Source organism: Varroa jacobsoni, unplaced genomic scaffold (assembly GCF_002532875.2).
Source record: "Varroa jacobsoni isolate VJ856 unplaced genomic scaffold, vjacob_1.0 scaffold_619, whole genome shotgun sequence".
Classification (NCBI taxonomy): domain Eukaryota; kingdom Metazoa; phylum Arthropoda; class Arachnida; order Mesostigmata; family Varroidae; genus Varroa; species Varroa jacobsoni.
The window spans coordinates 21,692-37,089 of record NW_019213521.1 but is presented as its reverse complement, the minus strand read 5'-3'; the positions used below and the strand labels follow the sequence as shown (position 1 = coordinate 37,089).

The 15,398-nt window shown below is 38.7% G+C and overlaps 2 protein-coding genes across 2 annotated transcripts in view; both read right to left on the bottom strand.

Annotated features, from left to right (window-relative positions):
* Positions 1–303: 303 nt before the first annotated feature.
* Positions 304–3,983, bottom strand: LOC111261970 (TLD domain-containing protein 2-like). The gene has a single exon (XM_022835896.2). It carries the CDS (start codon positions 2,418–2,420, stop codon positions 1,833–1,835), a length of 588 nt encoding a protein of 195 aa, XP_022691631.1. The 5' UTR covers positions 2,421–3,983; the 3' UTR covers positions 304–1,832.
* Positions 3,984–15,127: 11,144 nt separating this feature from the next.
* Positions 15,128–15,398, bottom strand: part of LOC111261966 (exocyst complex component 5) — a gene marked incomplete in the record, with an annotated part of 8,591 nt that continues 8,320 nt past the window's right edge. Inside the window, 1 exon segment of the mRNA XM_022835890.2 lies at positions 15,128–15,398.

The window sequence follows — 15,398 nt, the reverse complement described above, 5'->3', positions numbered from 1 at the left end:
TGCGAGGGTGATACTGACGAACAGAAGATGGATATAGGTATATTGAAAAATGAAGTATAATCACTCATTTTCTATGATTTTTTTTTCTTTACAACACACTAATGATGCTTATTGAACCCTGTGAGGCTATATCAGAGTGGTGGGTCTAAGGCGTGTAGTTACATTAGAGATCTCTTCAGTAGATATTAGGTTCATTTGTATGAATAAGCCTTACCAATGACTTGTGAAGCTTTATTTATATATTTTTTTTTTTTTTTTTTTATTTATAATCTATTATTACGACCTACGATAAGCTGTGCATCCTCCTATTTTTGCAACATGTTCATTTTAATTTATTTCAAGTATCGGTATTACATAGTAAATTGGCATAGTTCGAGTCTCTATCGCTACTTTTCTAGCCGTAACTTAATCGCCTCTATACAATTAGCTAGCTTTCAGCGATTACCGGCTTCGTCAGAAACACTCCACAACTATCTCTAAACGATGATGGTAAGAGGCAGTTTTCTTGTTTGATTTGCTTCAGATATAATAGTGATAATATGGCAAATTGGCGAAAAATAGACTATCCAAAACACATCTGCCAATCGAGCTGTTTTGCCTAGATCTTCGTAGGATTTAATTACCATTTATGTACGCGTCACTTACATGCATATAAAAGCAATTAGTGCATTGAAAAACACAACTCAAAGCAAACACGAACAAATGTTAATAAGTATTGCAATAGTTAATCATTTCAATATCTGATTAATTAACGAGGCATTTTATAGCTAGGCAGTGAAGTAAACACGGGTCAACCATACGAGCCATTTAGGTTGTATCTTTAATTTATAATTCTACATTTGCTTCGAATAGCCTTTGGTCGACCACCGGTCTCAGCGTGACAAATAGCTTTGTCTGAATTTACCGTGACATTATACACCCTTTACTCTAGTATTATGTACACTATGTCTTGACTTTTATTACTGTACACTTTATTTACATCATAGATTTTCATTGTGTCATGCGTCACGATCCTCTGGTCACTTAAGCCACAGTCCTCGATCCAGAATATCGGCCATCTTTAATCACAGTCTAATGTGTGTTATGTCTATTGTGCTAATGGGTATTTATGTAAACACACATTAGCATAGAAAAACGTAATTTATGTCGTCTTCTGCACTGATTTTTGGTTCTAGAGGAAACCGAAAAAATTGGTGCGTTAGATACACTTTTTTTTAGCGTGCTACTCTCGGACTTACACTAGCTAACAATGTGTAAATTCAGTGGGGAGTAAATCAGCCGAAGATGTGCCATAATATATAGAAAAACGGTTTTTAATTAGTCAATTACATTTTTTTATTTTATTGTCATCAGATTCGTATATTTGAACCGGATAAGTTTGCAGTTGAATCGTCATAACACAAACAGGGTTAAGCCGCGTTCCGCGTTTCATTGTTCAATTACGCGCTGATAAAAGAGGAATTGAGCCGTTACCTAATATTACAATGTATAAGGGTCGAGCCCCGAGACAACAAGTGGTGATAAAAACGGCTGTCTCTTTAGTATAGGTAGCTACGTCAGCTGGGATCATGTCAGGTATTGATCCGTGTGATATCGTTTCTATTGCAATTTACTTGCATTGATGTAAGTGTTAGTTCTCGATGTTTACTTCATGAATCGCCTGTTTGGCAAAATCATAATATCGTTATTACTGTTATACGAATACCATAATATGTTGTGTGTCTTTATACACATGGGCCCCACGCAGGGAGCAACACACACTGTGCGTCTGTATACAAAAAAAAGGACTCATTGGTTTGGCCGATTGCTATAACATTGTTATTACAACTAGTCTAAAACTTATCGAAGAATGTCCATATTTCCACAGCCCGAATAAGGAAGTTTTCATCTTTAGATAGTTGCTTATTTTGGTACGTGTCGCACATAAACGACGATCCGTCACAGAAATCTTCTCCCAAATATAAACCACTTAGGCCATCTTTGCCCCCGCCAAACATGAGGCACGTTGGTGACGCGAAGATGCAGTTTTCGTTGAGAAATGATGGCCCGTAAACGTGAAAGTCGGGCTTGAACGTGTACAGGAAACTTTCGCAACGGCCATACCAGCGGGACTGTATAAGGAGTGGATCTGAAGTTAGAACGCCAAAGATTGTTCCCTGGAATTCTTTCACCACGACAAGAACAGGGCCCTCAACGTTTTCCATTTGACGGTACATTGTCATCAGACTATAGCCCTGGTGTTCTGTAGAGAATGTTAGCCGCCATGGTTGGCTCTGCAGTCGGGGCGGCATACTGCGGTATAGACAGCTGATCTGATTTTCGGTAAGAATGGTTGACTTGGCTAGCATTTGGGGGAAGATTAGCTCAACAACAGGCTCGTCGTAAATCGTTTCCTGAATCTCCGAAGCGATATTACCCATGATGAAGTTGATAGACTTCGATAGAAGGACTTCGCAACACCAACTAGATTAACTAGCACGTTAAGTCACTCAAGTTAGAAAACGTTCCGGGTAAATGTACCAATCACGCTCAATAATTCGGAGCACAGCTAGAACAAAGCTAATGTTCTTCGTTTTGTACACTTCGGCCAAAAATAGTAGCAGTTGGAAAAGTTGCTTAGACTTGGAACTTGAGCGGATTGATTATCCAGTGCCGGTATTGTTATTGACATATGTTTTGATTACGTAATAGTTGCTTGGCTTATCGAATTGGTGGCGACGTATCCCAAATGCTGTATATACAACGGCAAGTTTTAAATGTTTACGCACATTTTCATTGTCGTTTATGAAGCATTACACTTTCCGCAAAGGTTGTGCGACCGTCGTTTGAAAAATCTTCCTCTGCCTTAATCCCCTAATCCAGTAACGTGCAGGCCATACGATTTACCGCACTACATAGACACATGTCAACAGAGTTTGTAGTCCTACTGCTCTCTTTGAGGTTTGCTCTTGCACCGTAAGATGAATGCTCAATAAAGAGATCGCACAGTACAATTAAATAGCGTATAACAACATTCCGTTTTCTAATCATGACAAACTCGAACTAGATGCACCAAGATAAGCCTCGGTTCAAAACACGTCCACTGTTATGTCGGGATCTATCAACGGTTGCGCGATGCTCTGAAGCGCCGACGCCGTTGCCTTACACCGCTAACTGCCTTGGGATCACTAATGCGAACGGTGGAAATGATTTGCTCCTGTGTCGTTGCTACTGCCTTCCGCCACCGTGTCTGCCAGCCGGTACGTTTGTTGTGTACACATAGAGAGGGTCTGACAACACGTGAAAACAATACAATGATTCCAGGTTGAAACTTTACCCCCGCACGCATACGTGGACACCTACACTCAATTTGTTGATGCAACGGCCACTGTTCGATACTCGCGTTGGCTCAGATCGGTCGGATTGCGGCATGTATCGACTGGTACGCGCTATCGTCCATTCAACTATAGCTGTTTGTGGTGGCAATAGTTTTGATCGCCTGCTGCCATAAACTCGACGCCGTCGACGTTAATACTCTCTCTGTTACCGTCTTAATAAATAAATAATTAGATAATCACTATCAGTGACCGCAACGAAACAGATAAACGTTATTTCTCGATGCTCGCCAACTGTTTCGTGTTCTTAGCTCGAGTAGTCCGACTTCGTATTGCTGGCACGGCCTCTAAGCATAAAGTCGAAGCTCAGACGTCTGTTCTGATAAAGAATTCGCAAATGATGTAAATATACATAGATAGAGAGCCGTCAGAAAGCGAATCAATAAGTTTGTAGCCGACACGGCCGTAATCTTCTGCGATCTCTGCTTACCCTTATTAAGTTACTGGCAACCACTTAGTTCTATCGCAAGAAGGAAATCTCCCTTGAACACGAAAACATTACTACCGTGCATGCGTGGCTTACTTTGCCAATAACTTTGTAAATCGTGTGTTCCTTAACTGAGATACGACCGCTATAAGCGCGGAGCTAGTCAGCGCGCTTTTACGTCGACTTGAATTAGCTGCGCCAAGCTCTAATGTTGAATGAGAAATAACGCTGCTAAACTATCTGGGCACATTTATACGTGGCACATACTTGGCGCATGTATCGGCGGCAACCACGACACATGGTGCTGTCATCCGAATTGAGAAAGCAATATGAATCTGAAAATCGTTATGGCCTACCCTAACGTTCTTGTATGCTATAAAAACGTCTTTGAAGTTTTGGCGTATAAATGTTATGAGTAACGGTATGGCATATTGGGACCTACCATCTTGACAGTCTCCTGAAAAACAGGCTCATGAACAGATTTTAGGTCTCGGTTTGCGACGTCCTGAAAGGCCGGCCGCGAAACGTTTCTCCCACATAATGTCGAATGAACCGACTAACTGCGATCATAAAATGTAATGCGTCATAGTGTTATTTATGTTGATGTTGCTGTTGTTGCAACAATATAACATTTCCAAAAAACACAGATCGAATCTCAAGGGTCTGTGTCCTTTGAACGCCTATATTGGAACGCGTCATTTGAAGACTCATACACTACGTTGAATACGGAAGGTAATCATTATCTTTATGTTCATTGCAAACCCACTGGGACATAACAGGAATAACAGTAACTACAACGTATATACTCGGCGAACAGATATGACATGGCAATAGTCAACTCCACCAATGCAAGCATGACAAGCTTTCTTGTCATCACGAGTTGGTCGTATGTTATCCAGAAGTCTGTTTTTCTCAGTGTGTTATTTGAAAGCAATTTAATTTATAGTTTTAAGGTCTGATAGCGTCCCTTTGCAGTTCCGTATTCTAGTAAGTGTTGTATAGGCAAAGAGCACTTTCAAAAAAGAGGCAGCTGTACTTAAGCTGTGTGATTGTTGTCGAGTGTACGAAATACGTAATTTAAAACTGATAATATTCAACTTGATGCTGCTACCACCATCATGTGCCTGATTTTTTCCTTAGGCATGATGTAACCACTGGTAGAGGCCGTCATATGGCTTTGCTGTAAAATATACTGTTCAAGCAGAGTGGGGGGTAGGCCGCAGAAACAGTTGTTTACGGCTTTTTCCGCTATTTAGACATTTGAATACAATGACGCGAAAAAGACTCATGCTTCAAGTCACGTATGCCATAATAGAATGGCCGATTTCACATGAGCCTTTGTCTACTCTGAACTCGCCACTGGTCATTGTATGGGTATCCTGAGCAAAGTCGTGAGCTCACATGGTCGAGCTTTATGTAACTGGCCGCTATGGTTTGGGATATATTAGAAAATTTGTTTTGATTTGAATTTGTTGAGTTAACATTAGCACCAACATAATAACAGACTACTGTAAATCATGCTAGCAATGTATCTTTATCAGCCATTCTCAGCTTCAGTGTCAGATCTTATACTATTTACACTCTTGCATTGACCTAAATTCCCGTTAAAAAGTATGCTGCAGCGTGATTTACTTTTTAAACATAAACCCGTCTTATCTCCACGGAATTATTATGTTTCAAGGTCGGAAAAGATGACGTAAAGTAGGCAATCGCTTTGGGCAAAGCTGCCCCTTAAAAGTGATGGTTCTGTTGTAGGGGATCACTCCTTTAACAATGAAAAAAATCCATGATGCTAATGGCGACGACGACACATGCTATGCTTTCGAACGATTTCCGTATCTCTAAAAAGTTACTGTATTATCTTTAACTGCTTTCAGAAATTAATTTTTATTATTTTCACGTCGAAGAATAATTTCGCCATGTATAAAGCATTACTTACAGTCGATAGAACTAAGCTTGTAGAATTTTTCTCCTTTCGTTTTGCAAATCTCATCGATTTTTTGATCCGTGTACGTTTTTCATAGAAAATTGCCTTTAACTACGATTAATGGTATAAAAAATGTTTCCAAACAACTGCTGTGAGTGCTACAGCACGAACCGAAGTAGGACAAGTTATATTGCCCAATTAAACCCTTATTTGCTAGAAGTTTTTATCGTGAACAAACAAAAGCTAGCCTTTACATTAAGAAATTAATTTAAACTAATGAATGGTATGCATTCTGCGTTTTACCTCCAGGTAGGCTGAGCAACTGATTTACTCATTTATAAAACGTATTGACTACTAAAATGGCTATATTTTTTTTAACTCTGAGCTGTCAGTTCTACTACCACATGAAACGACTGCAGTTGTTGATTTCAAAGCAGAAATCAAAATGGGGCAAAGTTGGCCTCAGTGATGTTTGTATCTAGCGGTTCGTGAACGTGTCTTAGGTGTTTCTGGGCAGCCATCGTTGGAAGCGCAAAATTATTCAGCATGGAAGCAAAACATTCAAGAAACAATTAAAATATTTCCATTCATTGCGTCAAATCGATCAGTGACGTTGCCAGAGACTAAAACAGCCATAATGGCTTAATCACAATATGCTAAGGTATGAAAGAAAGCTCACAAACATCGCTTACGTATTTTGCAATGTCTTTTTCATAGTACCTACGAAAATCACTATGTCTTTAATACATTAAACCCAAGCGAGCAGTGCCTGCACCCTTCCGTGCGCCCTCAAACGGATCAGCTCGAACTAACAATAAAATTCTGTCATTAAGAAGAGGGTCAGATATTTTGTGCTAGGATATATGCTTTTAATCGTAAAGCCTTTGGCACTGTATGGTAAGTGTTGAGGCGGAGCTCAACTGGTTATTCTGAGTAACGACAGATTTCACATAGACGTATTTCTAAATGTACCACATAGGTCACTATTTTCTATACGTAAAAGGTGTATCGCTAAGTCCATACTGCTTGTCAAATTGAGTTGGCATGTGTACCATGAACTGAGTAAGTACTTTTATCTTTTAAATCTTTGTATCTTTAAAATGCCTTGATATTAGACATCTAGTCATTGTTTTGGCATAAACCGAAGTATAAACATTTACCGCATGAGTACATCGTTAGTTAGATATCTTAGTATAAAGTGCTCAAATACTGCAGACGTTGGACTCTGTAACATCGGCGTACTTTTTACATACACACAGTGCCCGGATTAGCACGACCAGCTGGGATCTGGCTGCAAAGCCCTGAGCTAAGTGCAAAGAAATCATCCTTAGAAGTCTACACGAAATGCGTTCGGACACTCATGTATGAATAATCTCTATAATACAGCACAAGAGGCCTCCAATTGTTAAATCCTTTTCAAACATTCAACCTATTTCCTGTAAAAGTACGAAGAAATGATGGCTAATTGATTTTCTGGGAAATATTTCTCTTTACCTTTGACATCTTATCTTTGAAAAAGCGTAACATTTTAGGTAGTTAGACTGGTGTTCGTTGTAAGGTTGCTACTTGGGCCAATTCTATCTCCTCTTTCTATTTATGTATTAAAAGCGCACCGTTTATGCGGAGTACTCGCGATTTAGGTACAATAATGACATTTCTAAGAACAATGTTCAGCTTAAACATAGAAATTAGGAGACTTACCATATATTTATAATCTATAGCGTTTACTTAACGGTTTACTCAGCACATAGCTCGCGAGCACAATTTTACCGTCACATGCTACTAGATTTTGTGTTCATTAGTTGGAGCGTTTATTAATACATGTTATATAGCCACACATTTGTGACGAATAGAGTTACCTATTTTCAAGTAGCTAAGAATAAGCCTATTTTACGCTTATATGAAGGCTCAAACGGATTTACATTTTTATGAAGCCTGCAAAGAAGTAACTATAATTTCGTACTGGGCCAATATCAATATATGATATAATTAGCAAAGAAATAACCGATGCAGCGTTGATCTACTATCGAGCCGGAAAATTATAACGATAAGAGATTTTGCTGAACGAAGTGCGGGTCAGGCGACGGGTGGATGATTATGGATAAAAACAGCCACGGTCAATTAAACCGCCAGGTTTTGAAATAAACCGGTGAACTCACCTATTTAAACCCACCCCAACGGTCTGGCGTATACCATCGAGGTATAGCTGAGCTATAGTTATTTAGAATAGTTAAAAATGGCATTATGTTGATCACAACTTCGTTGTTGTTGTTGGTGGCGATGAACTACTTACGCTGACTGTGGTATCGAGGTAGAATTAGATCGTAAACTCAACCAATTCTTGTTGATATGCGTATGTAATGGCATGTTAGTTTTATTTAAGATCATTGTTTATGATACGATGGCGCGACTGGGCAAAAGCTGCAGACCAAGTATGACTTAGACACACTTCACGTTTAAGCGCCCAGTAACATATGTACGTAGAATTCTTTACGGTTCGTGTAGATATGGAATGCTCTTAGCCACTCCCAAGTTGAAGTGTGACATAACTACGACTGAATAAAACAACAATATGAATTAAGTTTATCACATAATAAGAGCTCACCCTGGATTATCAATGAAGTATACAGTCATATGCGAATAAATGTATTTAGTGAATATCTTAGTACACTAGCTGTACAATAAGATATACACACTATAAGCTCATGTGCACAAGGAACTAACTTAGGTTTATACGATCCCTTAAACTGAACCGAACGATCCAAGTTGAAACACTCGTTAGAGGCATGCTCATCTTACGTGTTATAGAGGTTCATGGCCTAAATAGGTACAATCATAGTATAAGAAATATGCTACGGTCCACCCTATATTCCAAGGCTTTGATTTTCGAGGAAAAACTAATATGAATTGCCGCACAATTTGCTGCATACCATCATGTGTGCGGCCTAGATGTATATATATTATAATAGATATAGCCCACATTACGCAGTCATGCACGTAAGTTGAAATGTGCTTAAAATTTTCGATAATAAGCTTTATCTCTGCACACATTTCAATCTCTAAGTATTCCCTATTTAAGTTCTTAAAAATTCGTAGCCCCCAAGAGAGCGAGGATTGTAGAACCAAATGTTTTCTCAATATTTTGGCAAATAGCTAAATACGTTTACATTGAAATCCACTCACTCTAATAAACGTAATCTATATAAATACTCAATTAAGTTACGCACTGGACGCATAGAATCTTGCTTCGCATAGGAACTTTGGCGCCCATCACTTAACGAAATATTTACAGGTAAAGAAATATATATATGAAAGATAGTTACTATGGATAGCATCAATTATAATTCCCACGCGTTCATTGATTGTACGGAAGCCCCTGAAGATAACTCGTGTATGCATATGGGAATGGGCAATGTATTTAGCCTTTCCTAGATCCAAGAAATGCTTACCTACCTCTGTTGGAAGTAACACAATGTTACGAATTGCATTTGCTCTCATCACACGCGGTTACACAGGAAATCTTAATGTTTGTGTATAACATGTGACCTGTTTCGTTTCATAAAACACAATAGGTGACCTATGAATGAAGCTGAACTTGTCGCTGCCATAAGATAATGCCCTCGATCATAACCTGTTTAAAACAGCCCCTCAAAACATTTAATGAAAAAAAAATGTATGGTGACGTTTCGATGTCTTATGTCGCTCATAGGGACTTCGATTCTGCTTTTTGCCGATGTAGTGGTTACTATTTCAATTTGAGGAAGCTGAGAACCAAGTCTTTACCTATTGTACCACCTATTGTGTTACATAATGTTCCTATCTGTAACATCGTACGGTTCAGACGATTTTTGGCAGGGCTTTCCGACATTTCGGGTTCGATAACGACGTGAAGATAATGATGGCAAATCCTGCTGTGCGATGCCAACGAAAACCTATACACGAGATGCACGGAGCCTTCCTGATAAGTTTTTTTAGTTGTTGTTGTTGTTGTTAGCTTTGCCTTCGATGCCGCATAGGACAATAGAACAAAGATGGCCGATTCAATCTGCATAGCAAGAGACAATTAACAATATGCATGCAGAACAAATGAGTTTCCAATGTCTGATTTAGTCAACCGTTTAATTAAACTGGCGTGATTTCGACCATTGCTGCGGTCTCCTAGCTAACCAAAGTAAGAGGGATGCGGTCAAGGTTCTGGCGTAAATACACTTTGATTTGTTTACATTTTGAATCAAATGAGAAAACGATATCGCCATCTTTCTTCTTCTTAAAAGGTTCCTTCAAAATGCTCGTAGTGAACCATTTCACCCAGATGCTCAAAGAAATGTTGAAGCAGTTGTGTCGAGGCCTGTTGCACAAGGTACAATTGACACTCAACTATGGCAAGAGCTGTATTACTGTAAAGTAGTTAATGGATAGTCAATAATATTTTGCGGATTATATTTTTGGGCCGCTAAAACATTTATGAAAAGGCCACGCTTTGCGCTAATCGAAGGTAAAGTCTGTTTCGCAGCACAGCAGAGTCACCTATAAAATAAGCTGAATACGTATGGTCTTGTGTTTTGATAATTTTACAGCCTGCTAAATAATATAAAATGGACTCGGCAAATATAGTAATTTGGCTAAAGCAAATAAGAAATCAAGGTTTGGCCTAAGAAGCTCATACTTCCTTGAGGCCTCGATTGGACCAATATCACAAATAACCTCAACTGTAGTACTTGTACGATGCAATTGCAAAACCACCTCAGACGAAAAGAGATACCTTGGTGAAGATGGTATGCATCCCATCTGATACCAGCCGCCACAAAAATAATCTGTCCTTTGATCATTCTGTCGATACGTTGTAACCTTTGATGGATCAAAGCTGCACCTCTTTCGCATCGTACCTTTAAGTAAACAATGAACGTATACAGCATCGTCTACCTAGAAATAAAAAAATCAAAAGCTCTTGAGGGCGCTCTATGTGCGCGACGCCTCAACCCATCTCGCAGAACCAAATTGTATTTTTGCTTAAAGTGCAGTTATTCTGCCTAGTTAGTGCATGTCTATAATTGATGTACATTATACTGCAACGGGTCAAAGCTATCAGCACTGTAACCTTTAAACGTTTATTATCGGCATCGTATTGAGTAATGTTAAACTATGAACACGGTAATTGGTCTCGAAAAAGATCAATTTACTTTCCTGGTACAATCTGCCTTTATATTTCGAGTTTTACGCCCGGTATCGCCATTAGGTATTCCATCAGACAGACGGCTGGCTCCCAGCCATCAAGAAACGAAGTGTGTCTATGTCTGGGTTTGAAGCTAGACCACAACCTGTTCCTAAGATTAACAAACAAATACGTTACCCACTAATCTATCACGGGGACTAGTGTAGTGTGTCTGCAAGAACTGTGCCGAATGTTTCAAACCTAATGTATTTCTTGCAAAAGCCAAAGAAAAAAGGACTCGACTGCCTATAATCATCTTTAGATATAGGTAAACACAACGAAGATGAGCTGTTGTGAGAAATAGTGGAAAAGTGAGTTTTTAATAGCGCGTATTTAAGCGTTTCCAAGCTTCTTCTTTCCAGCTATATTGTAATTATTATTTATATCCATATTCACCGTAAGAAAAAATAGACAAATCCGCATCAATAAATTATTGCAATGTATTTTTCTTTAACTACAGGTTTTCATAATCACTATATTAATACTATGTTTCATAAAAACATACGTCTAAATTGAATGAACTATCAAAAAAAAGATGATAAAGTTTGATATAAACCAATAAGGTGTAAATGGTAAGCAACGTAAAACTTGTTGTACGCTCGATTATTTATTTATGACTTTAAAGACGATTTGTTCGACTTGATGAAAGCGGAAAATAACGCTGATGGTGGCTGAGGTGCAAGCCCATGGATTGGATAGATTAATGATGTGTACTGTCGACATTACGGCCCACAGGTAGTTGAGTCTAGATGCAACGAACAGATCAACATAGGATCGTGTTTTGACCTTATTTTCGAATGCAACTGCATCTGTAAAAGTTTATTTATTTTTTATTCATAGTGTATACTTTTGCGGGGTAACAACACAATGATTTACGAAATGTAAGATAGTAATGTTTTTATTTAGGGAATAATATCGTCGGGTATTAAATCGCCACTGGACCTGATCATCTTGCGCTGTACTATTCTCCTGGATTGTTTAACTACTACTCTAGGCTAGAACACACGGATGTTTTAAAATAGGAAAAGGACTAGCTTTCTAATAGAGTTAAATGAGGCACATTTAAGCGGCTGTAGGTACTGCGAGCTTGTACTTCGCCTTTGCTTTACACACAATCTAAATATTTATGCTGAGTTGTCAACTGGTGCCTTTCTCACGACATATCTGATATATATAGATATACAGTATCATTCAAGGCTTTTGATATATTTTTGGCTATTTGAAGCTAGAAAATATTGAGATGCATTCATGTCATTATATTAACAAGTCAGTACTCAGTCTGGAGGCGATATTTTCTGTTTCGATTTGAAAGGCTTGGTGTTTTCTTTGGCTCTTAACTCAATATACAACAGCTATGCTCCAACCAGTAGATTGTCCCATAAATGAGCTATGAAGACAAAGGCTACTTGCTAGGTAAATAAGTGGTAATTTGTTGGCGTGAGCTAACAAAAAAACGGCACCCAGTAGTAAGTACAATGTTACCAATCTAATTTTCCGGAACATTGTTACCAATTTAACATTCCGAAGCACCGGAACACTAAAGGACATTCTTGCACCGCACTCGGGAACCCGCACGACTGGGAAAAATATATTTCGATTGAGACCCTTGAACTCGAAAGTTTGCCGTGCAGGCATCAAGAAAAATTCGGCCTACCTATTTTCTTTGCTTCATAAAATGCGTGAGCACCGTAGTGTGCGTTCTTGCCGGTACACCTCACCTGAGGAACCTGTAGCTCGAGGACTACCAAATATATGTGTTAATTTTTTGTAATGTGGCTAATGTTAAACACGTTTTCGGCATAATGATATTTATGTGTTAGAAAGTGCGTTCTTTCTTTAAATACGTGAATGATAAGCGTGGCAACAGCAAATTATCGTATTCACTGCGATTTTACATCATATAAGCGGAGTCGTGGGCCAAGGCAGGGTCCGTTAGTGGCATCAACATATCCCTTCTAATATCAAACATCGTAGAGCCCTTTGTTCTCTCACAGTGTCGCCATGCAGCTGAAAACGTCACCTTAGCACTAATCGTCTTTCGGAAAGGATTTAGAGTTTCTAGCCGAGGTTCCGGGACGTCACTTTTGCTCACGTGGGCACAAACTACGAAAGCGGCCCGTTCCACAATAATTTTGACTTTGCTGCGGTGAAAGCGCATACACTCGTATCTCCATCCGCTGGCCTTCCGGTGCATTCCTTTGGGCAAAGAATGTATGAAACACATGGAATGAAAGCCCTCGGTCAAGGGCCGCGCATTTTTGCTTGTTGGCATGCGTCTTACTGCATATGCGATTTCACTCATCTGCGTAAGTCTGTTCAGAATGCGCTTAGGTAAAAGCTGCATCGCGTTTTCAAATTTCAATAAATTGGGATCTGGATTTTGCAAGCTCATGCCGTTCGCTCGCTTTCGAACATCACGTGCGACGACCCTGAACATATTTATTAGCTTGAAATTATCATAATTTCTTCACGTGCTGGTATAACTAACGATAGGTCGTAGCGTTGTTTGCCTGTACTGTAACAAGCTTGACAAAGATGACAATTTGTAAAGTTTTTTTTTTAAACCTTTTGAGAAAACGTAATGTTATACTTAACGATAGTATCACAGAGCCTTTTCAAGCGACCAAATAGCCTGATTTATGGTTACGGAAAATAGCCGCAGTATTTTTAGAAGTAAAAACAGATATTTTGATACTCTGTTTCAATAATCCGCTACTTAAACTTTGACTCCCGTTAAAAATCAGGCTGACGCAATTTAGCTTCTATTGCCTTGCTTACAGTCGCAATGACGTAAACGTGCCGTTTCCTTGTTTGCATGCGTAACTAACTTAAAGCTACATTAATAACGTCATGGTGAAAAAGTAAAAGTGCCCTCGCGTACCCGTGTACCCAAAAGAGCCAACTGCAAAACTTTTGTAGGGAACAAAGGTGACTATATGATTTGAACGGTAGTTCTAATAATGCTAAGAACTATATCGCAAATATTCTACTGATCAATAATATTTAAAAAAGGAAGAACTAGTTAAAAGGTCAGTTACTAGATATTGCTAAATATATAGCCGAAAACTCTTACTATTCTAATGACGTTACAACTGATGATTATTAACGACAGATCATACAAAATGTTTAATAGTTGTTAATTAGCGTTTAATTAGCAATTAGGTAGGGACACAACCTTGCACATAAAATCCAAAATACAAAACGTAAGATGAAAAAAAACGAAAAGGACGTAAGACATGCATATTTCAGTTACGATATCAGTGCAAAGGAAGGAATGTTAGATTGCCACCAAAGCCATGCCTTATAAGCAAGGTGTCAAATCCATGGATCAGTCAGCTCAAAAAAATACTTGAAATTATAACAATCAGCGCATGCCTTTAAGAAATTTCGCATATTTGATTAGCTTGATTTAATTGGCAAAAGGAAGCCACTTCGCCATAACAGAAGACAATATTTTAAATGTATAGGTAGCATTTATATGCACATACTTAGTGGTTTCAAAAATTTTAGATGGAATGATAATAATAACAGACTTGAACATCGATTTACCTGATGACTTCTACGACAAATATTACGCTGAGCTATTGCAATACGTATCGATGCACGCCACGCGCGACAGAGACAGAATTATTTTATCTTGATAATTCCGACTTTCCAGCCGTTTCCATTTATCTCAACATTTACTAGAGATTTCGTTGGGAGTGATGACACACTTCTATAGCGGACTCGTTCGGTCGAAGGGAATAAATCTCTGGCCCAAGGCTGATCTTGACTCGTTATCCTAATCCTAAATTGAACGTACGTGTGATAAAGTTCGGTCTTGTTAGTACGAACTTCAACCAATTGTTGTCTATCGCTGACTGCACGAATACAAAAATAGTTGTCACCGTTGTTAAGAAACTTCGACTGCCAATAGCCACTTGTACGGGAGGGACATAGCTCCAACCGTGAGCAACAGCAAAAAAGGCAGTCAGAGTCCCCTAAATACGTCAAGAAAGCTTCTTCGTTAAGCCTAACATTTAAATCCATATGATCATTTGTATTTGTTGAAAAAACTTTGTGACATCGTTAGAACCTACTGTGCCTGTTGTTGTTGTCCGTAGAACTGAAGTACTTAAGCCTAAAAAAAAGGACTACAATACTTTAATGAGAAGATTTCAGGTTTAACGCTAGAAGTAATGAGTCGCTTTATCATCTAAGTCACGGAGAATTATTTATTATACGTTTTTGTTAATGTTATTAACATTTTTACATGATTGGATCGCTTAACTTACACAAAATATATTCTTTTTCATTATGCAGTACACTGCAATCAGCAATTATCTCATAGCAACAGAACCGAACCAAAAATCAGTGTCAGTGCACCGTATTTGCTGTTCGCCCTTGCGCCCCATTTGGAGTTTCCTTATATTTTTCACAACAGACTTAGTTAATCGAGAGGCTACAAAGGATAATAAG

What these genes read in the sequence shown, in the direction of transcription:
- LOC111261970 (XM_022835896.2), bottom strand. Translation starts at nt 2,420, where the DNA reads ATGGGTAATATCGCTTCGGAGATTCAGGAAACGATTTACGACGAGCCT.